This window comes from Argiope bruennichi, chromosome 7, assembly GCF_947563725.1.
Source record: "Argiope bruennichi chromosome 7, qqArgBrue1.1, whole genome shotgun sequence".
Taxonomy (NCBI): domain Eukaryota; kingdom Metazoa; phylum Arthropoda; class Arachnida; order Araneae; family Araneidae; genus Argiope; species Argiope bruennichi.
In genome coordinates this window covers 122,492,729-122,517,865 of record NC_079157.1, presented here as the reverse complement: position 1 = coordinate 122,517,865, position 25,137 = coordinate 122,492,729, and the positions used below count along the sequence as shown (strand labels likewise).

Below are 25,137 nucleotides of genomic sequence, written 5' to 3'. Positions count from 1 at the left end.
TTTGAAAGTGATATTAAGATAAAATTATTACTGTGCTTCAGAAAAATTTGCTTTGAATATTAAAGAACTTTAGTGTGTTATCAAAGTATGACTCCTTTTAAAATTAACAAATTAAATTCTAATATATTTCACAAAGATAATTTATCAGAAATGAATATTTGTAATTTTAACTGGAAAACAAGGATAACATTTTTCTTTGGAATGCAAATAATGCATAAAAAGAAACGAATGAAATTGCTTCGAGTTTCAGATTATTTTGCTCGGTTTGAAGCATATTATTTTGTGTAACTTATTGTTGTTACAATAATTTTGTTTTACGCTATTTAAAAATTGGTCCTATTACGTTTATTTATAGACTCTAAAGAAGAATCTGAAGAAGAGGAGGAATCAGAAGAAGAAGTAGAACAGAAAAAGGATGTCAAAAAGTTAGAAAAGAAAGTTGAGAAAAAAGACGAAAAGAAAACATTGGAAAAGAAAACTTTGGAGAAGAAGGAAGAAAAGAAAACACTAGAGAAAAAGGAAGAAAAGAAAACTCTGGAGAAAAAAGAAGAAACAATGAAGAAAACAGTAGAAAAGAAAGAAGAGCAAAAAGAAACAACAAGAAAAACTTTGGAAAAGAAAGAAGAGGAAGCAAAAAAATTAGTGGACAAAAAAGAAGAATCATCATTAGCTAAGAAAACATTAGAGAAGAAAGAAGAACAAACTTTAGCAAAGAAAACTCTGGAGAAAAAAGAAGAGCAAACTCTGGCAAAGAAAACCATTGAAAAGAAAGAAGAACAAACACTTGCTAAAAAGACTTTAGACAAGAAAGAAGAACAGAAGGAAACAGTGGGACTGAAGAAAGTAGAAACTAAGGATGAAAAGAAGGAAACAGTGGGACTGAAGAAAGTAGAAACTAAGGATGAAAAGAAAGAAACAGTGGGACTGAAAAAAGTGGAAACTAAGGATGAAAAGAAGGAAGCAGTGGGACTGAAGAAAGTGGAAACTAAGGATGAAAAGAAGGAAACTGTTGGTCTTAAAAAATTAGATGAAAAGAAAGAAGTGACTCAGAAAGTTACCGAGAAGAAAGAAGAAATTGCTAAGAAAGATGTGGCAGCATCCAAACTTGAAACGCAAAAGAAAGAGGTTGAAACAAAAACCACAGAAAAGGTTGGTGTTGAAAAGAAGGACACTAAATTGGGCCTTTCAAAAGTTGAACCTAAAGTTCCGGAAGATAAAAAAGAGCCTGAAAAGAAAGGTTTTCTTGCTAAAAAAGAACCAGAACCAAAAGAGGCTCCTAAAAGTGCCCTAGACAAAAAAGAAGCTCCTAAGGAAGAAGAGAAGAAGGCACCTGCTAAAAGAACTTTTAGGAAACCACCACCAGAGGCAGAACCTCCAAAAGATGAATTAGGAAAAATTGTATTAAAGTAAGTTCAAGTTTGTGTTGTTCATAGAAAAATTTCTTTCTACATTTTTGAATTCATATTACTTGCTCTGAGGCATGTGACTATTTGACCAGAATTTTTGTGCTGTGCCTAAAGAGCATCGATCTAAATTTGTATCCTCAATATGGCATGGAATATTTTTGTCACAATATCTTCATATATGTCCCAATGTTTCGAATTGTACTATTAAAGTTTCATTCATATGTTTGACATTCAGGAGAACAAACTCAATTCTTTAATTTTAGAATTTTAATTGATTCTTCTTAAGGGGAACACCTCAAACTTTATAAGAGAGCTGATTTAATAATCTGCATAGATTCCATAATAGCTTAAAAATGTTATTTAACGGATTTAAATTTTATACATGGTGAACTATTTCAAACTATGTACAAATATATGTTCAAAAATGAACTATTTGCTCTATTGGTAATAAAACAAAGTAAATCTCTCATTTTTGAGACGTTACAGTATATTTATTGACTCTTGAGGAATTTTTTTTATTTCTGATGATTCTTAATAAAAATATAGTTGATATATTTTTTTCCTACTAAGGAATTAGTTTTTTTCCTTTGTTATAAGAGGCTCTGTATAAGAAACCAATTCCTAATTTCCTTATTTAAATATTTTTGCACTTTTTAGAAATGTATGCATAAGATGTTTGTGTGTAGTATTTTATGAATTAATTATTTGTGATGGATTAAAATATTGAAGAAACATGAAGCTTTCGATTTAATTACAATTGATATTCTTAAAAAGGTTCAATGTAGCAATTAATTATTTATGGCCGAATTATTTTTTTCACAACTTTTTTTATCCATTGAGATTCCTCATTGCTTTTATATTTACAGCTAACATACTTAACTAAGTTGATTAACAATCCTAATTAACTAATTTTTCCCTTTTTAGGAAACGCACTGGAAATCCTCCGAAAATCACAAAACCATTAGAAAATGTGGTAAGTATAAAATTCGTAAAAGAATATAAACTTTTAATTATTTTTGGTGTTCTATTTTGGCCGATCCATTTCAATACTAGTATTTACTATTATACTTTTTCGCTACTTTAGTCTGACAAATTTTCATTTTTAGATTAATAATGTCATCAATAATGAATAATTTAAAATTAATTTCATCATACAGTTTCTTTACCAAATGCACATTGCCGCTTTAAATTCAAATAATTAAAATTAACCTCTTAGACATTAAGGCCAAGGAGAGATAACCATGGGTTTCCTCAAATATAAAAACTAACTAAACTAAAAGAACACAGAAAGAATAATATTTCACTTCTGATAACGATTAAATAGAGAATTATGAATTAAAAAAAAGACAGAGAGACAGAGAAATAACTAAATTTACAACTGCATCCTAGTTACATTAAATTTTAATATAACGTATTAATAATAAAAATCGACATTTTTCTCCATTGCCAATCTTGTATGTCAGAGCATTGAAAAGTCTTGTAAATCAATTATCTCTACTTTCACCTTGACCAATCAGAAATATAAAATGGAAGAAGTGAAACAGAAGTTTAAATACTAGTATTTAAGTAATTTAGAAACTAAAAGAACACAGAATTACGAGTAAATTAGTATTTTTTACTATTGGAAGAAATTTTTTCATTTGACTGACCTAAATTATTAACACTTCTACTTTCCTACAGACTGTTGACATTGGAAAGACCGTCGAATTCATATGCGAAGTTGAATCAAAAGAAAGAGCAACTATCACGTGGTACAAGTAAGTGACATGTTAATAAAATATTTAATAATTTTTTTGTTTCAAACAAAACAAATTTAAGTTAGCTTAAAACTGCTTAATATTTAGTATTGATAATTAAATAATGTTTGTTGACAAGATATTTTCTTTCTCCAAATTATTTCCTAGTTTTCTTTCATAAGCTGGAAATTTAATTTAGATTTTATTTTATTTATTTTATTATTTCTATGCTACATTTGTTTGAATACTACAAATAATTTTTAATAGCAATTATTTTTCTGAGCATACGTTTTTAGAGAATAACAAATTTTTAACTTCTTTGAAGCTATATAAGCATCTGAACTTTAACTTCTATTTAGAAATTTTAGTCATATATTAAATATTTGAAGCAGCATTTTGTCGACTTATATTATCCTACAAAAATGTAAGTGAAAAAAGACAAAATCTTATCTGTTTTCCAAAAATTTATTCAACGAACTTTGAGAAATGATACTCATGAGATAATAATTTAATTTGATATTACTTCTAATCCTACCCGTGCTTAAATGTTAAAGGATAGATGCCCAAAAAATTACTTTACGATTAGGCTTAACAATTAATTGGATACTCCTTTTAAAACTACTCCATAAGAACTGAGAAAACAAAACTATAAATATTTATGAAAACCAAAAAATATTTTTAAATAAATAGAGCAAGATTTCTCAAACTATGGTAGATATGCCAGTAATAGCACATTATATTGTTTTTATTATATAGCTTTTACACAAACGACTTAAATTATATGGTGGATAATTTTGTCAATTTTTATAACTCTGTCAATTTTTATCAATATTATAATTCGGTCAATTTTTATCATGCAAAAATTGACAAAGTTATAATGTTTTTCCGTATCTTTGCGAAATTGGATTTTTAATTATATTATTTGTTAGAAATAAATATAGAGCATGGTTGCAATTTGAGCTTGCCTTACACTTGAAATTAACGAAGATAAAGCCCAACTTGCCGATATCAGATACAAAGAGAATGGATCATTAGCCGAATTAATTTTTATTAATAATAAATTTCAATATTTCTTATCAACTATTTCCCCCTTCTTACCACAATATACTATATTACATTTCTTTATAATGTGAAAGTTTAATTTATAAATATAACTGAATGATATAAAATTTAGATGATCTATTCTTTGATTATAAGCCTCCCATTTAGGTCGTATTCATTTTTAACCAGAAAATGGTTTTATGATTATGCATATTATTTTTCGTTAAATTTTTCTGGCACAAGATTTAAAAATTTTTAGTACTACTAAATTAAGAGACTAGATTGCATTATTTGGAAGAAAAATTACTTTCATTTAGATATTTCTTGAATTCTTCATATGCCTTGTAATTAACTCTTTTAAAATATATTCTTTTCTATTTATTATTTTACAGAAATCGAATAAAAATAGATGAGCCTAGGCATTACAAACAGACTTACGAGGGCAAAACCGCTTCTTTATTTATTCAAAGAGCAACTCTCGATTTCAATGGAGTATATACTTGTGAAGTAACTAACCAGTTCGGTAAAGACGAATGCTCAGCTACTCTCTTCGTTAAAGGTACGTTAAAGAAAATTTCCTTTTCCCTATCTTCTCTAAAGTCACTCCTTAATAATTAATTATAGCAATTCCTATTCTTTCGCTTCATCAAAAATGCAGTGTTTTTTTTATAAACGTGTATTAATTGGGGAAAATCTGATTTATTCTTTGTTTTGCGCTGATTTCAGAGCCTGGAATGAAAATGCCAGAGATAAAAGATGTTGAACTTCGAAAAGCTACGCCATTAGAACCTATGGTAAGTTAGTTATAATAATTCTTTTGGAATAAAGTTTCAGTTTGATATAAAGGATAAATTAAGCAATATAGTATAAATGAATTTATTATTATTCTTAAGCTTTAAGCTTTCATTTTAATCTCTCTGCATTTCAAATAATAATAATATGCTTAATTAGACATAAATGAGTGTAATGATACTTTTTAGTGCTTTGGATGTTCAAAAATAGTTAGAAATTCCTAAAAATAATACGAAAGTTTTGCTATTGTATGGTCTTCATAATAATCATTACATTACAAGATTGGGAAAAAGACGCATCCTGCAGAATGGCGAGTCAGACAGGACATTAAAGTGCAAAAGATTTATACTCATTATATTATGAAAAATTAACAACAATAATGATGTAATCCATTGGTTAATATCTTTGGATGTTAATAATTAAATATTAAAGATATATTTATATATTTTTAGACAAATATATACATTATATTTTTAATATACATAATAAAATATACATTATTTTACATTCAATTTAAATCTAACCACTAAAGTCCCGTATTAGGTTTAAAACAATGGAAATTCAAGACTTCAAGAAGGGGATGGAATTCGTAAGGGATGAAATTCAAGATTAAATAAAATTTGTTAAATTAGACTTTATTCTTTAATGCCTCATTTGTATGACACATAAAGAAGACTGACTCACTTTCATTTCCTTATAAATAGATTCAATTTGTATTTTAATTCAGTATCTTTCGGCTTAATCAGAACTGTAACTGTTACCCGTTCGAGCTAAATTATTCAGTTTTCATTAAAAACGTTGGTTTTTTTTCAGCCTGTATTTGAAATAGAAGAGCCACAGAAAAAAACAGCAGAAGTGAAGAAGGTAGTCAAGAAAAAGAAAAAGGTTCCAGGAAAAGCTGCGGAAGAAGAGGAAGGAACACCTGAGAAGGACAAGCCTAGTGTCCCCGAAATCCAGGCCGATGAAGAGCCAACTAAGAAAGGTGGACGGGCCCCGGTCACTGTGGTCAAAGAACCCACACCAGAACCAGCGGCTCGCAAAAATTCTTTGGAGCCTCCTGGTACTGGAAGTCGAAGAGGTTCAGGAAGTAGCTTAATGCCTTTAGCACCACCTGCGAGAAGAGGTTCTATTACCTTAATCGCTGACGAAGTAAGTTAGTTATTATTTAGAAATATATTCAAACTTTTCTTAGATTAATGTTTCTTTCAATTTTAGAATAGATATTAAAACGTGAATATCATTTCTTGAACGTTTTCTTAAATGAAATGGAAATGGACCACTATCGCTTTATAAAAATAATCTTTAAATCTTATTTTTTTCATTCCCTTTTTGAGGAAAAAAAATTGCATACTATTTTTGAAATTATGTTATTATTTTTAAATATCTATAAACAATATCCTTAGAATGCTAGTTTCTTTAATAAATATTGAAGCCTCTATGTGCGATTTCTTTTAAATAGCAGTTTATCTAGTAATTTTAGTTATAAAAATTAGTTACGCCATTAAATTTTAAAAAATAAATAGCCATGTTTATTCTGTTAAATGATATAAATTATTGATTAATATATTTTGAGAGACATAAAATTCTAGATTTTATATTTCATGTTTATTATGGAATGACGAAGTAGCATACAACATGCAAAATATGCATAAGCTTTAAGGAGTCCCATTTATGGGTAAATTCATTGCCTGCCATTTGTAATATTTGTTCCTTGGAGGAACACCAACTCAAAATAAAACTTTTTTTTTACTTATACGCTTTGTAAATCAGTTGAGTAAATAGTTCCAATCTTTTGATTTTATAACATTTCTAATTTTAATCAAAAGATATACGATTTTTAAATATTGGTATCTTCCCAATTTTCATCTTATTATTTTCTAAAAAAGAAATATCGAAATAGAAAGATTGCGTTTGAGCAAACCTATTGAAGCCAAAAATAATTCAAATTTGTACCAAATCAAAATATATGAATAATTTTTAGATTTAGAAATATCACTGAAAAAGAGCTTCAGAATGCAGTCTCATTTAATTCTCCGTTATACCACTATTTTATGTTTCTCTTATTCCGTCATTTTTTATTATTAATCCATTATTTATTCTTTCTAACAGAAAGGATTGCTTACTGATGATAAAGGAAATGTCAAGAAGCTGCGTCCAGGAGAAGTTTTAGAAGTGAGACAACCTCGACGAAAAGCCAGCACAGACATGAGACGAGCTAGGTAAATGTCACTGCTTATCTGTTTACTTTTTTAATAATATCATTGATTTTACATCATAAATTAAATTACATCTTGACACCGATTTCTATAGTGTCTCAGAAATAGAAGAAAGGATCGATAAACCGTCCACTCCTTTAAAATCAATACCCGAAGATGAAGAATGTCCTCCTACCATCGTTGACTACCAAGAAAACGTAACAGCAGTTGAAGGTTAGTATAAACATGAAACTCATGACATGAAACATGTATAAGATATACTAAGCGAATAACAATGTTAATAAGATAGACTATTTTAGTGGATGAAGCATATTTTATTTAAATTTTATAGTGGATTGCCATTGTAAAAGCATTTATGCATGAAAATGCTTCCGTCTATTTCGAATGATTATATTTTTAAAAAATCGATGTTTTGTTCAATAGGCGCTACGGCGTACCTCTGCGTACAAGTGGAAGGTAATCCTGCTCCTGAATTCCGCTTCTATAAGGAAGGTTCCGAGATCTTCGAAGGTGGCCGTTACAAGGTAGTGACGGATGGCGAGACCAACTCTCTTTATTTCTGCATCAGAAAGGCCAAAACCGTTGATGAAGGTCGCTACAAGATTGTTGCCTTTAACAAGCTGGGAGAAGACAGCATTGAGATCAGCTTATTCGTTTCAGGTTTGCAACGTTCTTTCTTTTTTTATGATTTTGTTTATACCCTCACATATATAGAATGGATAAACGAAAAGATGTAGAAAGTTTTGAAGCAGATGTTTCAGTCTGTCGTGAAGCATTATTTAAAATCGAATTATCATGTGAAAATATCGTGTTATTTTTTTACCATGAAAATGGAGTTTTTTATGATGTAATGCATGATTTTCAGAATGCTGTTTTATTTAAATAGTTTCTGATGTAATAAATCACTAGGATATATTGCATTTCATAGTCCATGTTGTTCACTGTTGATGCATATGATAGTGAATTTTTTTGCACTTTCATGCTTTTAATCGTATTTGTTCTATCCTACATGATGAACTCTTCTTTGTGATTTTAATTATAATATGAAGAATTCATCAGCACTGAATTAATTTCAGCGTTATGTAATGTTATATGGGGCCTTTAAAGTTCTAGAAAGTGTAAATAATGATGATCACTTCTTATAGTTTTTTTAAACTAAATTCGGCAGCTCTGGTTAATTTGAAATTTTTAATGAATTGAAAGACCATGTTATTTATTCTTTTATTTTTAAATTATTTATTTACGCAATAAAATGAAAAATCTTTTCAATTACATATATATTTTTAAATAATCTTATTATTTGAAATTGTTAACTTGAAATTTTAATTAATTACTTATCATATATTTGCGGCACATATAAATTTTAATTCAACATAGAAATCAGTCCTCTAACGTTTACCGTTAACGTCCTAATTTCTTCTAACGTTTACATAGAGAAATATTTATATATAAAAACATATAAACAGATCAGTTACATGTTATATCATAATAATCTAATTTTGCATAACTTTTAACAGAATCTGACATATGAATTGAATAATACTTACTCTAAAGTCATCTCTCTCTCTCTCTGTATATATATATATATATATATATATATATATATATATATATATATATATATGTAATGATATTTTAACTCTAATTTCAATTTAATTAATTTTCATAGTAACTTCATCTTAATTTAGCCCATAGTAACTTCATTCTAAAATATTCTCTTATTTCGTGATCCAATTCCACAGTCTCTACTTAATTAATTCAAGAGAAGCTTTGTTAAATTGTTGAATCAGCTAAAATCTTAACTTTCCCACACCGCGCGTGAAGAGATAAAATACCGCTGATCATGCAAATTCTTTTTTAAAATCTCCCTGTGTTTCCCTTACCTTCTCCGCGCCTGTAATGAAAATCCCTATCGAAATCTTATAATACATTAGCACTATAAAGAAGTATTTTCCCTATCAAAATCATAGGTTATATAAGACCAGGGATAAAATGTCCAAGAGCTCTTCCCTCATTCCTTTCTGTGTCGTTCTGTGTGCTCGTCGCTTGTACATATGCTTGCTTCTTCATAATGAAATAAAACGACGTCACGAAATTAAAAGTATCTTCATTGTCTTCAAACTGCATCATGCTTTACAACAAATAATATATATATATATATATATATATATATATATATATATATATATATATATATATACTCAGTATGTGTAATTATAATATCTTTTATTTTTCTTATTTCAAATGTAATTATATGCAAGCACATATTTATAATTCATTTCATCAGACCTCAGACAAATGAATCAATTAAAGGTGAACAAGTTCACTCCAATTTATGTTCTAAATTACTTCTGATTTGAGTTAATATTTGCAATTCTTTAGATTTTTTTTTTACAATTATTCTTTACTCTTTTAATTTTTGTAAACCATTTCACAATTGCTCTTGATGTTCGCTATGTAAAACTATAAGTATATTCATATTTAGATCATGTAATTAGAAACTAAATATTACATGATCAAAACGTTTTCGTTAAATATAGCGTTAACTTAGCGAATCTGGACGTTTAGGAGACAGAAACTCAATTTTTATAAATCGCTGTTAGATAAATTATAATATTTGCCAAATTATTTAAAATTTCTAAAATATTACTTTTTTTTTCTTTCAACAGATGAAAGTGGAATGGATTTCAGAGCAATGCTTAAGAGAAGGTAAGCTGTGCTGCATAATTTTATTTACAATTTAAAAGTCATATGTGTGCGTTTTAACGTTAATGTCAGAGATTTGCTTTTGTGTGTGTGTGCAGTTTCCAAAAACAATTTTATCTATTTTGCAGGCAATACGCCAAATGGGGTCGAGGTGATGGCGATCCTGATTGGGGTAATCTGAAGCCTGGTGAACAAGAGAGAAGACCGTCTGTTGGTGATCTAAAGGTTTGTAATACCCATTGCAATGTCATATGAAAAATACTGGGAAAGGGCAATAAATCAAACTGTAATTTAAATTATGAATAAATGTTGTCTTTTGATATTTCACCATCAATCATAATTTGTAATAATCAATACTATTAATATTTCTCTACACCATAATTTTATCTCATAAATGGATTTCATTCTCCCATTTTTTTAAAGTACTCTTAATAAAATTCAGCAGTGCATCTGCCAATATGACTAAAATATTTTCCAAAATTCTTCCATTGAACTTTTAAGCATTTTGTGATTTAAAACTCGTCCTCTTGTTTTCTTAGTTCTTGAGGATTGATATCAAAATCATTTAAATAAAGAGACACAAAGCAATCGGTATAATAAAGTGCACTTGAGTGTTACTTCATTGCAGTGGTGGATTTAGACATTCTGCAGGCTTATGCCATAGTGTATTATAAGACTCCTCTTTTAAAGGAACTAGTGAATTTAATCCTACACTTCAATATATATATATATATATATATATATATATATATATATATATATATATATATATATATATATATATATATATATATATATTCTTTTTAATGGACTGGTGATTTATTTTAGTTTATTTTTTATTAACTTTCTGAAAATACATATGTAGACTGGTTTAATTCTTTTTAGCACGTATTTGATAAAAAAAAATTAACTGGTTGTAAAATTATTGAAAAATAACCAGAATAATTAGTTAATCATATTTATTAGTCTATATGGTTATAATTATTAGCCCTTTATTTAAAGATGTAAATAATTATTGTAAAACTTATTATGTATCTTATTATTGTAATGTAATAATTATGTAAAATAAAAATTATTATTTCACAGTATTTATAAAATAGAGCATAATTAATCAAGGAATAGCTAATGTTTCCAATATATTATATAGAGGCAATTAATTAAATCTTAACGGTTTTGATGTGTACACGCACAGTAATCATAATATTTTATAATTCTAAAAAATATGTACTTCTTACAACGTTATTTAATTGGTTAATAGACCAATAGCATTGTTACCACCCTGTCTGCGACCCCATTCAATCTACTGGGCAAAGGCACAGGCCCCCGCTGTCTTGAAGTGCAAGATCGTGCGGAACACGAAAGCGCCGAGTCCAGAATGCATAATATTTTTAATATTATTTTTATGGCAAAAAAAATTAAGTTAATTTTTTAACCCTTTCTAGGTCCGTGGGAAGTATGCTTCCCACCAAATTTATCAATCTTTGTATGAAATTATGTAGGTTGGCATAAGTTCTGACACATTTTTTTAGTAAGTTAGAAACTTAAATGCTTCAGTTCTTTGTCTTAGACAAAATGATGTGTCTTGATTTGTTATTCAATTATTAATTAACCAAATTAATTAATTAATCAAATTAAATTTATCTAATAAGCTAAGTGAATCCTTTTTCTTATTCTAATTTCAAGCCTAAAAATATTTCAACATAATATAACTAGAAAAAAATGGCCCTTTAAAGGGCTAAGCCATTAGCCATTTTTTAACCATAACCATTTTCCCTTTGAATCATTACTGCATAAAGACGGTCATTAAACATATGCCAATTAGGTTGCACTGCTCCGATTAGGCTTGATACGGATTTAACTAGACAGCTGCCAAATCGAATGTCTGTTGCTAAATTTTTTGTGCAATGAAGTAAATCTTTCAGCAAATTTAACCCTTTCTTTTGAATTATATTTCTAAAACAAAACATTTCCTTTTCGATAGATGAAACATTCTACCTCTAATTTATATGTGTGAACAATTTAAAGCCTCGACATTTATAGTTAAAAATTAATTATGTTTACATCGATTTTTAAGCACTCAGGCTGCTGTAGCACAACTAAAAAATGAATTTTGAAACTTTGATAAATCACTCAACATACTTAACATTGCATGCTTTTTTCAGAAAGCTGATTTCTTTGTGAAGAAACTCGAGGATCAGCACATAAAGGAAGGGCGAGACAAGAAAGTCCGCTTTGAAGCTGTCTTTTCTCGAAGCAATGTTAAAGCCAAGTGGTTCAAAAACAAACAAGAAATTTACATGGGCAAGCGATACCACATGTCAGCTCAAGGCGACTTGCATGTTCTTGAGATCAATAACCCAACCATGGATGATGAGGCCCGATACACAATTCAGTGCAATGAAGCCACCAGCGTTGGATACCTAGAAGTGGATGGTAAGTGAACATACGCTTGCTTCACTTTTTTTAAATTCATTATTTCATTATCAGTTTCTCTGTTCTATGGTTTACAGTTTCGATAATTTAAATATTTATAAGTGATCATCGTTTGTAATTTATTGTCATCATTGATTAGAAAAAAATGTCAAACAATAATATTATAGTATCTACATTCGAAATATCGGATACACATCATTGAGATATCGCACTATAAATAAATATCTTGTGCTAATAGGGTAATGCTAATAACCGCTTCTGACATAGCACATTAGCAAAGTCAATTCAACGAAATATCTGTGCGATGAACTTTCAAATATACTGAGATTCAGTTTAGATAAATCTTTTTGAAAACCCACTAATCTTAAATAATTGTCGTCTCAGCGTTTAAATTTGCTCCTCATGACTATAAGCTTTTACTAAACTATAAAGTGACTATTTCAGAAATGTAAAGTAAAAATATTATACATTTCAGTTTTATCTACTTTATTATTAACTTTTTGCCATTGTTTTTGTACTTCAGAATTTAAAAAAATGTAATACATAAATTAAATAAGACCAACTATCTATGATTTCAGAGATTTAGCATCAATAAAAATATGAATTTAGTTGAAAAATTAAAAAATAAGATTTTGAAACAACAACATTTGAAGTTACAAAAGCAGGTGAAAATAAATATTTCACATTGAAAATGATTTAAATTTTATAAAATTTTTTAAAATATCATAAATGAATCTTTCTTTTAACTTCTACTTTTATCATTTTTGAAAGAATTTACGCAACTGTATAATATCAAATTAATTCTTGGTCCTTCAATTCATATTTCAATAAGAAATGTTTTCGTAAATTGATGATACTAAATAATTTGTTTCTTTTCATTGCAGCTCCTGATCCAGTATACAAAATAATTAAGAAATTGCCACCTAGAGTTGAACAGTATACATCAAAAGAAGCAGTTCTGGAATGTACTTGCAATTCTTCTAAAGCACCTGTAAAATGGTACAAAGGAAATCAACAGATACTGGTAATTTTTTTTTTCAATTTTTTAGCATTTATATTTTTGTCTTTCATAATTCAACTTGGATGAATTTTTCTAGTAAATGATACCTACATATTTTGCTTATATATTTTTTAAAACTTTTATTAACAACTTGATTTATTACTTGAAATGATGAAGATTTTTATAAATCTAAATTTTATTGCATTTTTATGAAATATATAGGTGTGTATATGAACAACCATATTTTTAAAAGTGGTACATATATATGTAAATGGAATTAATGTGATACATACGTATAAATAATCCATAGGTTAAATATATGTGTTGTCACACAAAAAAATAAGTTGGCAAGAGTGACATTGAAATGAACTTGAAATGTATGATGATATTTAATTCAAATTAAAACATTAAACATAAAAAAATTAAATTACTGTATAGCAATTTTTGGACAGATTTTTTTATTAATAAGCTTTGATAAACTCAGCTGTATAATATATCATTATAAGTAGCTGTTTTTTTGACTTTGTGGGAAGATGTTTATAAAAATGGTAGAATATTTTATAAAATATTATATTTCACAGGCTAGTGATAGATATGTGCTTGATTCTGATACATTCGGACATAAAACATTGAAGATCCAGAACTGTCGTGTTGATGATAGTGGAGATTACACATGCAAAATTAACGAGGAGGAGAAAACTTCTACGAAACTTGTAATAACAGGTACAGTTTTAGATTCACTTTTATAAAGCATGATAAACTTCTTTGTAGCAGAAAAAATATGCATCCCTGATGATGAAATATGTGCATTTGAAAAATGCTAGTAATTATTCTTATAAATAAATGCTGCTGTTTAAAGGGCACTTGATAGCATTTATCTTTTCTATTGTTATAAAATAAACATACCGTAAACATGTAGTAAAAATTACAGTAAAACTTCGCCTACTGAGATTAATCAGTACCCGGATCACATTCATAATGCGAAAAAAAAATTTTTTTTGCATAAGAATCCATGTAAGTAGAACAATACATTCCATTAAAATATACATAAACAAATTTATAACATTGTAATTTATTTATAATACGTAGTTTTAATTAAAAGAAAATTTTCCAAAGACTTTTTTTTTCATGGCTATATATTAAAATTTGGCGGATAAAGCACAGCTTTATTGTTAAATGAATTTTTAATGATCATAGCCACTATCTTATTAGCAGTCGGCCACAACAAATCCTGTCGATACTGCTTCGTTCAGTGGTGGCGGGGTGGTCGGCTGTATACAAGAAGAAGAAGCCACTGTCTTATAAGGGTAATATTTTCAACACAACAGTTTCCCATTCTCTCAACATCTCCTTTATTTCATTGGAAGATTTTTGCTCTGTTGAATATATTATTTCTTCCTCTGCTAATTTTATCTCCACATCAGATTTTTGCTGTGACACAGAATACAGCTCTAGGTACGTTCTTCTATTAGCTCATATTCGCTTCTGGTTCCATAAACATGTCCAGAAGCACAATCTCCTCGATTAAGGTATTTGCTCACACTCGTTGGAGTCTTATTCGACAACGCTATTCAGCGGAAACTCCTTCCATGGAGATATAATAAGTTCTCAACACAGACTGATGGAGGCCAATCCAGTGTGTACCCTCGCAATGTCTCCTAGCTATTCGTTCTGTGAAACATCACGCTTAAAGCCAGTTTACTCTTTTACTTTTAGTTTTGTTCATTTTGCGAATCACTCGTTATCTCGTTAAACGAGATTTGACTGTATTCTTCATAAGCTTTCGATTCTGCTAACTCTTTTATTCTTTTCCCTCTCCCCAAGTAGGCGCGCATCGAAATCTTTTAAGACCTTTCCAATTCGAAAACTTTTTTCATTTTATTTCCGACTTCATGACAAAATTATGACTTCAGGTAAATGACGGTCTAGACTCTGGAACAAAATTCTACCATGCGGGCCTTCCTTAACTATCTTCTTCTCTTCCTTACCTCGTGCCAGGAAGCTACCCCCAAACTCGAAGCCGAGCCCAGGAAATTTTGCTCTCGGTGGCCTGTTAAATGTGCGCTTAATTTAATATTTAAATTATGAAAAACAAGTTATTTAATGAGAAATATCAATAAAATTCTAAATTCTTCAAATCATTTATTTTTGTTCAAGCAGATTTGTTTTAAGACATCTTTATTTAATTTAATAAAAAAATGGTTTACATGGGTTGTATACACTCAGAGTTATCTATATATAAAAGGGTTTATAAGTCTAGAGAGATAATTAAATCTCATCTCTAAACATTAATAATTAAGCTGCGGTGCTGTATTGTTCGTTTTGAAAATCAGAGGTAATGGATTGAGAGAAAAATATCTATGAAAAAAAAATTACAACAAAAGACATCAGATGGAAGCATGAAAAAGACTATATTGAATAGCTATTATGCGGAAGAAGCATACATTCAAATTTAGTGCATCTAGAGGATAAGGGCGAAAATTCCACCAGAAAAAAAACTATTATTTCTTACTTTATTTTTAGACCAAAAATTCCAGTTCATGCGGCCATTAAAGAGTATGAGAGTCATGGAGAAAGAAAAAGTAGTACTCGAATGCGAAGTGGACGAGTATGATGCTCCAGTGAAATGGTTCAAAGGTGACAAGGAACTGGTGAAAAGTAAAGATAAAAAGTAAGAATGTACATTTCTGCTATTTTTTGGAATCACGTCCCAATTAGTTTAGTGGATCGTTGTTTGAATACTTGATTTAACTTATGATTCGCTTATATAGAGATTAAATTCGGGAATTATTCGTTTAATATTTGTATTTAATAAGAATAAATTAAAAGTGACAAATTAGAATATTGATGCTCAAAATTGAGAGATATGTTCAACATGTAGAATTTCGAAAAATGTGCAGAGCGAAAAGTCTGCACTTTTTGAACTTAATTTCACTTCATAAAAGATTAAAACTTCAATATCGAAAAACAGTAATCTTTTCAAGTGTTGCATGTGGGCAATACAGGACCAAATTCAAGATAACTACCTCACCACTCTAAACGCGGTTAGGTAACACAAGTCTTGGGATGGTTTTGCTCCAGTCTCGAAATTCCAGAATTAAATATTTTTGATCTTGTATATGCCTGATCTTGAATTTAATTTCTATATAAGCAATTTTCAGCAGCAAAATTTGAAAAACTGAAATAACGAAATATTTAATTTAGAATCCTTTTCAAGAGAATTTATTTTAGTATTGCTTCCAAAAAAATTTAGAACTTAAATTTAAAAATCATTTTAAACAAAATAGTGACAAAAATGGCAATTATTTTTCGACACAACTCAATAAAGCTACAGAATTTAAGTGAGATTTACTTGGACGAATTAGAGAGCACGTCCCTTGAAAATTTAATGAAAATACCTAATTAAATTGTTCTGTTTAGAAATTTAAAACATGTAATGTAAATTTTAAAAAATGGTGGCTTTGGGTACTTTGGCAGTTGCCTACTTTGGTCTTAGAGATTTTTTTTAAAGTTTTAGACACAAATTTATAAAAAGTACAGCATTAAAACTGAACACCTAATTAATATTAACTATTAATATTATTATAAATTAATTATTGTATGTTATTATTATACATTAATTATTAATATTTAAAATTAATGTAATATTTTTTTTTATGTTCATTGCAGATTCGACATCACACAGGAAGGCAGGAAAAGGAGGTTGATTTTCAAGAGTGCCAAACTGACTGATGAAGGAGAGTATACTTGCAAGACTAATGATGATACAACCACTTGCGAACTGATAGTGGAACGTAAGTTCAAGATTAATTTTTATAAAATGAATCCCTGTGAAAATAAAAATAATATATTATAAAATGTTTTTAATGTATTTTCTTGATCATTTAATAACAAATAATTTCATCGAATAGCAGAATTTAACCAGTTCGTTACTTTTTTTAATGAAATATCAATAAGAAAGAAAAGATGAGAACACGTTATCTTACAAATCGCTTGGAAATGTCCATACTGATACTTTCTAATATCAATGCAATTCCTAAATCTGCCGTCGAAGATATTAACATATTACAGTGAATTCAACAGTTGGTTTTTCAGCCAGTTATTTTTCTTATATTTAAGATTCCTTGGTAGTGCTTCATTTTTTTTTTTCGTTACTAAAATCTTTCGTGAATCTACATCATCATTCATTGAAATTTAAATTGAAAGATTATATTATTTTGAATAAGCAAGGAAATGTTTATTAATTTTTTTTTATTTAATCAAAAGTAGTAAGGATCAATTGACTACATATGGATTTATTTCTAACTTCTCTGCAGTTGCAAATCGCAAGATTTATTTATTTTGTGTATCTAAGTGTTTATTTTGACTTTTAAATGAATACTTAGTACAAGTTTTTAAGTTACTAACACATCAAAAAGAAACTGCTACATTAAGTAGATCTGCTGCATTAGTAGATTTGACTTACTTTTATTATACTCACATAGAGGTGAAATGACTGCCTAACCGAAAGGGGTAAGGAAGTGAAATATTATTATTGGAAAGGACATCTTTACTCCTATTTCCTATCTGGTGTTGCTTACTAGACGCATATAGTATCTGTTTTAGTTGTTAGATGTTGGGTGTGATTTGTTTACATGCTAAGTTTTTATTGATGTAAAACAATGAACTTAAATAACATCTCAATGGTTCATTAGATGTTGCTACGAATATGTACAAGGAGAGAAGGCATTAAAAAAGGGTTTTAATGCTTGTGGTATCTCTGAAAGTTAGCCTTTAAAAAAACTATTCATTACATTTCTTTTTCGTGTTCTTTTTAATAAAAAATAGTTTGTAGTTCTATTTTCAGCAACTCAAAAATTATTTTTCAGGCTGGTTAAAACTAAAAATAAATTTTTGCAATTTAAATATTTCTTATATGATTCGTGTTACCATCATCAACATTTTTTTACTTCGGTATAATTTTATCTAATTATCATTAAATTGATTCTCGGAATTTTGAACATAAACACAATTTACGCTGTTCTTATACATAAAAAAAATTATGAAGCCCGTTTTAATGATAGCAAACAATCATCATTCTTCATTATAATGATAATGTTTTTCCTACTAAATTAATGGTGATAATTCTTTTTAATTCGCATTTTCACGTAATATATTATCTGTAACTTTTAACTCTATTTTTGATTTGAATATATTTTGAGATGAAGTTCGAATGCATTTTCTTGTATGTTATTATGTTGGGTTTTTTTAAAATTAAAAATCAAATTATCAAAATATTGCCTGATATGATATTAAAAACTGCTAATATAGTAAACTAAAAAAATTGCATTAACACAAGATTCAATAAAAAAAAAACCTGTTTTTTTTAGGAATGCTTTTCAGTTATGAACCCTTTTAATGTATTTTATCGTTTTTTAATGACTGTGTTTTTATTTCCACAGCTGGTAATAAATTCTTGAAGAAATTGAAGGACACTTCAGCTGTAGAACGAGATCAGGTGGTGCTAGAAATTGAACTTCAAGACAAAAAAGCACCAGCAGAATGGTTCAAGGATGGTCAGCCCATAAAACCATCGAATGAGTAAGTTATTAAAATAATACATCAACTGATACAAAAAACAAGCAAAATTACACCGTAAAAATATTTAAACAAATTCAAAGATCTCGCTAGTGTACTTCAGTTTATATGTCCAGAATATTCAAGTAGAGATATTCAAAATAAATTTAAATATGAAATCTTTTTTTACTTTAATATAAATTAGAAATGTATTTACTAATTGCTAAAGATCATTACTTTTTAAAATTTACTCACAAACTTATAACAGAATTCTGAAAGATGCTCTAAAATATTAAATAATAACAGTTATTAAAAACACACTTTTATTAGTCTATGCTAAATAATAGAATTATTTTTATTTTAATTATTTTTTACTTTTTAATTTGTAATTTATAATTAATTTTTATGAATATTATGGACTCTTGAAATCTTTTTTTACTTCATTACATTATTATGTGATGTAACTAATAGAAAAATAATTGATTAAACCAACTTATTATGTGTTAATGAAGTTATGAAAATATTAAAGTTCTGTTTTGTCTGAGAGAATATATAAATACCGAAAATTTCAATATTCTGTTATATTAGCAAGTGAGTGATAAACAGATTGTAAAATTCCATCTTTATAAACGAAGCAAATCTAAAGTAAATTAAAATATTGCTAAAATTATTTTTAAACATTTTCCGAAATTTGTTGAATAGCATTTTGACCTTTTTTGAAAGATCCAATTGCAAAAATTGCATTTCAAACAACAATTTCATTTAATGATTTTATTGCTAATTTGGACTATAGGTAATATATATATATATTTTTTACTATAACCTTCTCAGTTTCACAAAGAATAAACTGTTTTAATTAAACTTTTTATGTAGAATGTAAACAAAGAAGTATTTATTTTAATATTATTCAGAGAAATTAAACTATGCCATTTTACAAGAAAAATATATAATGCAGAATTTCAAAATCACAATAAATTATCTTAATTACAGATGAAAAGTAAAAGATTTTACTATTAAATAATAGTAGCTCAGCTTTACATATATTGATCTAATACTGCCATTTCATTTGAATATCATGTTATAAAGTATAATACTCAAGCGTTTAATTTTATTAAAATTGTATGAATAAAAATATATTTTTATAATAATAAAATTTCTAATAATTTTTGGTGTGTTGCTAAAAATAATGTACTTTTTATTATTCTTATTAATTATCATTAGTTTTGGATTTTATTTGGTAATGACATATGTAACTATTTACTTTAATTAATAATATAAATATTTTAATTATATTTTAGTAAAATTTTTTGAAGCATTTTATTATTATAATTCACAAAATTTCGAAATATTTTATTTCTTTATTAAACATAAATATTATGCGTCGATTGGTGCAATATGTTTGTCCAGACCTAAAACAAAAGCCTTATGTCATAAAATAATAACTCATTAGCTTTGTAATTATCTTTATAGTATAACTATTAAATCTCTTGGTGATGGCAGACATCAGTTAATCATCAACAACTGCAAGCTTGAGGATGCTGGTGAATATGAATGTAGGAGCAAAGAGTTGTCTTCTTCTTGCAGACTTGCAGTTGGTGAAGGTAAGTTAGAAAATTTCAACTTGTTCTATTCTCTAAGCCAGTTATCCAAATAAAGAAATTCATGACTTTTAAAATTGTTCAGAAATATATAATTTGTATCATCCAAATCAATACAATTACTATTTTTTTGGAATGTTGTGTAGTTATGATTTTATTTCATTATTCAATATTTAGGCATTTTTTTTGAAGAAATAAAAATAAACTTTTCGTTGAAAATAAATTAAGAGTTGAAAAATTCTTTGTTGTTGTTTCTAATGGCACTTGCCATGGACAAGCTCGCTGACAAATTCAGCGATTTTAAGCCGACGGTGCGTCTCTTGTTTTTAGTAGCGCCACCTAAGGCTAAGAGTACGTCTTGGCTACTCCCGCATCACATTCGCTTGCACTGCCCCTTTTTACAGGCGGGCACATTCACACATCTCACAGATAGAACAGATGAAGAACAACCATGCCCGAACGGGACTCGTACCCAGGACGCCCAGATCACGGGATGACGCGCTACCCCTCTGCCAGGACTCCGGCTGAAAAATTATTTAAAAATAACAAGTTAAGTCTACAGTCTGTGAGGTTCTTTTTGTCCCTTTTTGATATATGCAATGATATTGATTTTTATGCTATATCTCGGTTATTAAATTTTGAAAGTTTTAAATGTTTACTTTTTTTCTTCATTGATAAAAACAAAAAATATCTGAAAAACTTGCTTAGTTGCAACTGACTTGTAAGTTCTTTTTTTCTTTAAGTTTATTCCTCATGTAATGAATATAAAAGTTGTTAATTTATTTGCAATTTTATTCTAATAATTTTTGTTAGTGAAAATTACTTAGTATTTTATAGCAGTTATGCCTTTTACTTCGCCTTTTTTTTCTGCTTGCAATTGAAATAAAAAATCTACAATTGGTAAAATTTTTAACAATTTAAAAATCTTTATCTTTAAGAACACCATATAATATTTCAGTATATCATGCACAATTTTCGACCAAATTTAAAAGAAAAAAAAACTTCTTTTTTTTTTTTATTTCCACAGGTGAGAAGCCACCAAAAATAAGCAGGGACAAAACAGAATTTTCTGGAAACGTCAACAAACCTCTCACTGCCGAAATACCATTTACAAGTAAGAAAAAAAAATTAATTACTGACAGACAATCATTTTCAAATCCTGATTTGTTTCTTCTAATACCATTTCATTTCTTACTAAGCACAAAACTCATGAAATATTTTGCAATTTTTTAGTCCCTGGCACTAAAGTATCGGACATTACATCGAAATTACTAAGAAATGGTAAGCCGGTTATGGCAAAAGATATTGAAGTGGTTGTGAAGAACGACAAAGTGGTTATCACCTTCCGCAAGCCCCCCAGAGAGGCAAGTGGAGATTACGAACTTTGCCTGGGAAATGCGACAGGAGAAGACAAAATGAAGCTCAACTTCAATTTCATTGGTAAAGTGTTTGTTGTTCTTGTTATCTCAATTTAAATTAATTGTATCTTGCTGTAATCTCAATTTAAATTAATGGTATCTTTAATTGTATCTTGCTGTAATCTCAATTTAAATTAATTGTATCTTTAATTGTATCTTGCTGTAATCTCAATTTAAATTAATTGTATCTTTAATTGTATCTTGCTGTAATCTCAATTTAAATATGTAGTTTGGATTGATCGAAAACGGAAAGAAATTGTATAACGCTTTTCCATATATTTTTATATTATGGTCTGTACTGAATTTGAAACAAGTAACTTTAAGTTGATCTCCTCTGTGTATCATTTCTGGTTGTGCTTTAGACAATCATCTCGTGTATGTTGTTTGAATGCTAGTCTAATCAACGATATCAGTGTTCATGGATTCGGTTGATATTAAAGTTTAAATCAAACAACTGGCATCATAGATGTGTTAACTATAAATTTATTTTAATGCTATACAATGATTTTACTGTTGCACTTCCATACTTTTAAGAGGACACTTTAAAAAAATAATTTAACATTTTCACATATAACATATTTTATACATTTATAGAGCAATTTAGTTTGTTTCCATCAAATAATAAATCAATTTCAATACTTCAATTAAATTGTAAAACTTATAGCAACCTTCCTACAAAATGTTTCTCTCAAAATTAAGTTTCCACGAAGAATACTTTAAAACTTTTTTTCTTACAATATGAGTTTTTGTACCAATCATTCACGCAGAATGATGATAAACACATATTTTGTCAAAAATTTGAATATTTTCAAAGAAAAAGGGCTGTGAATCTGAGAAAATTACAGAGCACTTTTTAAAAGATTATATTTTTTTCATAATTGAGAGTAACTTTAATATTCTTAGCAATTTCTTTACTACAAATCACCTACATAATAATTCATTTTGGTAGATTTGTTTTTCATTTTGCAGCGCCTATATTTTACTTTTCAGTAGGAATAAATAAGAAGATTATAGACATAAAATGGTGATAAAATGATGATATGCATGTTGCAATATTTGCAATGCAGATTCATGTTGTTCTAATGAAAAAAATAAATTAATTGAATCTACTGATGTTATAAATAAGCGTATGGCTTGTCAACTTTTCTACTTTATGTATTTTCTTTTGGAAAAAAGGGGAAAATATCTGATATAATTAATCAGTATGATCTGAAAAATCTTTAAAATTTATAAAAAAGTGTGGAATAAAAAATGGCATTCAATTTCTGTATATTTTATATATATATTCATAAATATAAACTTAAATTACAAATATATATCACAATAGCTTCCTTTAAATTGTATAATTCTGGAAAAATGTTATTGAGGTTGAAGATTTCTATTTTGAAATGTAAGCATTTCATTTATACACTCATTATAAAACCATCCCTTAATCCACTAAATTAGTTTTTGTATTAAATTTCGTGCCATTTTACTTTCAGATGTGCCTCAGCCACCTCAAGGTCCTTTAGATGTAACGGACATCTTCCGAGATCGCTGCAAATTGTCTTGGAAGCCACCTTTGGATACCGGTGGATTGCCACTTACTCATTACATGGTAGAGATGCAGGACACGGGCGCCCGTGGAGGATGGATTGAGATTGGTACCACAGAGGACACCAAATTCGATGTTACCGGTTTGGTGAACAAGAAAGAATACAAGTTCCGTGTTCGTGCAGTGAATGCCAGAGGAGCCTCGGATCCACTTGCCACAGCCAAGCCTATTATTGCCAAAGATCCTTATGGTAAGAATTTTGAGAGGCTTATGATAAAAATAAAATACTTATGATAATGGCCTTTTATGAATGCCAATAGACATAGCACAACAGTTTTGAAATTTAACTTAATTAAGAGGAGTAGAAAAGACAGTGAAAATAATTTAGAATGTTATTTCGTGGATTTTGAACATCCTTTATTTGTTTCTAATGATCTGTTTTATGTTTGATATAATGAAAAAAATTGTGTGGTTTTCGGAGAGTGAATATTAAATTTATAGATTGCTCTAGCTTTTCAATGTTTTATATTAGCACTTACCACAAAAAGCAATTAGCAAAGAAAATGCATAAATTTCTGCATATTGTGTAGTAAAATAAAAAAATAAAAAGAACAGGATTGAAAAATTTCTATGGAGAAAAATGTCAATTTCAAACAGCTTATTAAATGGAGAAGAAGGAATTTATAAGATTTGAGAAGGTGGACTACCATTTACGTTTTAAAAGAATCATCGAGTCTGTTAGTTCCAATTCCAGAATATAGAATCACCAAGTGTGAAGTTATGTCACCGTCATTCCAGCGTAGAAAAAAAAGAGATTATTCTGTTGTCCGCAGGGCGTTGTGTTTACGTAGGCTGTGAGTTGATGGATACTCCTTTCATATATTGTAGTTAATTGTATTAATTAGTTTATAAGTGTTAATATAGCGAATGTGATAAACCCATTGCACACTTTTACTGGTATTTATTCATACAAACGAATTAATCATGTTGACGTTAACATGTTTATTGTCCTTTCATGTTTAAATTGTTAGAGAATATTATTAGCTGCTACGATGTTTGCTATGGGATTTATTTCAGAGATATTACATTAATGAATTCTTAGTGAAATTGCATAATTAAAAGTTAATAAAATTCTTCTTTTCTTTCATCATTAAAAGCAAAGAATTTTATTTATTATAAATAATAATGGATTTTTTTTCAACCTGAAAAAAAAAGCATGCTCATTACTTTTTCTATTTTAATCAAAGTTTTGATTTAAGATTTAAAACTTTAAAATTTTCCGAACATATTATAGTTGTTTAAAAATGTTTTTGAAAATACATGCAAATTTTGTATTTATATATAAAAGATATGCCATTGACCTAATTTCCATTTTCCTAATTTCAAAAACTTCTAATATGAGGTGTTGAAATGAATAAGCTTATTTGCTCCTTTTTCAGATGAACCGTCGAAGCCCGGAAACGCTGAAGTAACAGACTGGGACTTAGACATGGTCGAGCTGCAATGGACACCACCAGAAAAAGACGGAGGATCGCCAATCACCGGCTACGTAATCGAATATAAAGATAAATTCTCCAAAGAGTGGTCAAAAGGAGCCGTAAGTTGATTTGATAGCGACGTTCTATGGTATAAAAATTATTTCGGAAATCATGATTAAATAAACGAGAGTTCCATGTATTTCTTTCATAATGTTTATGTGCC

General features: G+C 28.3%; 1 protein-coding gene across 2 annotated transcripts in view; it reads left to right on the top strand.

The window, feature by feature from the left end:
- LOC129974839 (twitchin-like) overlaps positions 1 to 25,137 on the top strand; it is a 243,952-nt gene that overhangs the window by 85,641 nt on the left and 133,174 nt on the right. For both annotated transcript variants that reach the window (XM_056087604.1, XM_056087605.1), the window contains 22 exons: positions 356 to 1,406; positions 2,331 to 2,379; positions 3,087 to 3,163; positions 4,576 to 4,742; positions 4,910 to 4,977; positions 5,789 to 6,124; positions 7,085 to 7,194; positions 7,286 to 7,404; positions 7,615 to 7,851; positions 9,861 to 9,900; positions 10,026 to 10,122; positions 12,060 to 12,330; positions 13,215 to 13,354; positions 13,912 to 14,053; positions 15,854 to 16,001; positions 17,000 to 17,124; positions 18,772 to 18,910; positions 20,357 to 20,487; positions 21,512 to 21,598; positions 21,718 to 21,924; positions 23,384 to 23,686; positions 24,876 to 25,033. In XM_056087604.1, the coding sequence (XP_055943579.1) occupies positions 356 to 1,406; positions 2,331 to 2,379; positions 3,087 to 3,163; positions 4,576 to 4,742; positions 4,910 to 4,977; positions 5,789 to 6,124; positions 7,085 to 7,194; positions 7,286 to 7,404; positions 7,615 to 7,851; positions 9,861 to 9,900; positions 10,026 to 10,122; positions 12,060 to 12,330; positions 13,215 to 13,354; positions 13,912 to 14,053; positions 15,854 to 16,001; positions 17,000 to 17,124; positions 18,772 to 18,910; positions 20,357 to 20,487; positions 21,512 to 21,598; positions 21,718 to 21,924; positions 23,384 to 23,686; positions 24,876 to 25,033 (4,202 nt within the window). The remainder of the gene's footprint in view (positions 1 to 355; positions 1,407 to 2,330; positions 2,380 to 3,086; positions 3,164 to 4,575; positions 4,743 to 4,909; positions 4,978 to 5,788; positions 6,125 to 7,084; positions 7,195 to 7,285; positions 7,405 to 7,614; positions 7,852 to 9,860; positions 9,901 to 10,025; positions 10,123 to 12,059; positions 12,331 to 13,214; positions 13,355 to 13,911; positions 14,054 to 15,853; positions 16,002 to 16,999; positions 17,125 to 18,771; positions 18,911 to 20,356; positions 20,488 to 21,511; positions 21,599 to 21,717; positions 21,925 to 23,383; positions 23,687 to 24,875; positions 25,034 to 25,137) is intronic.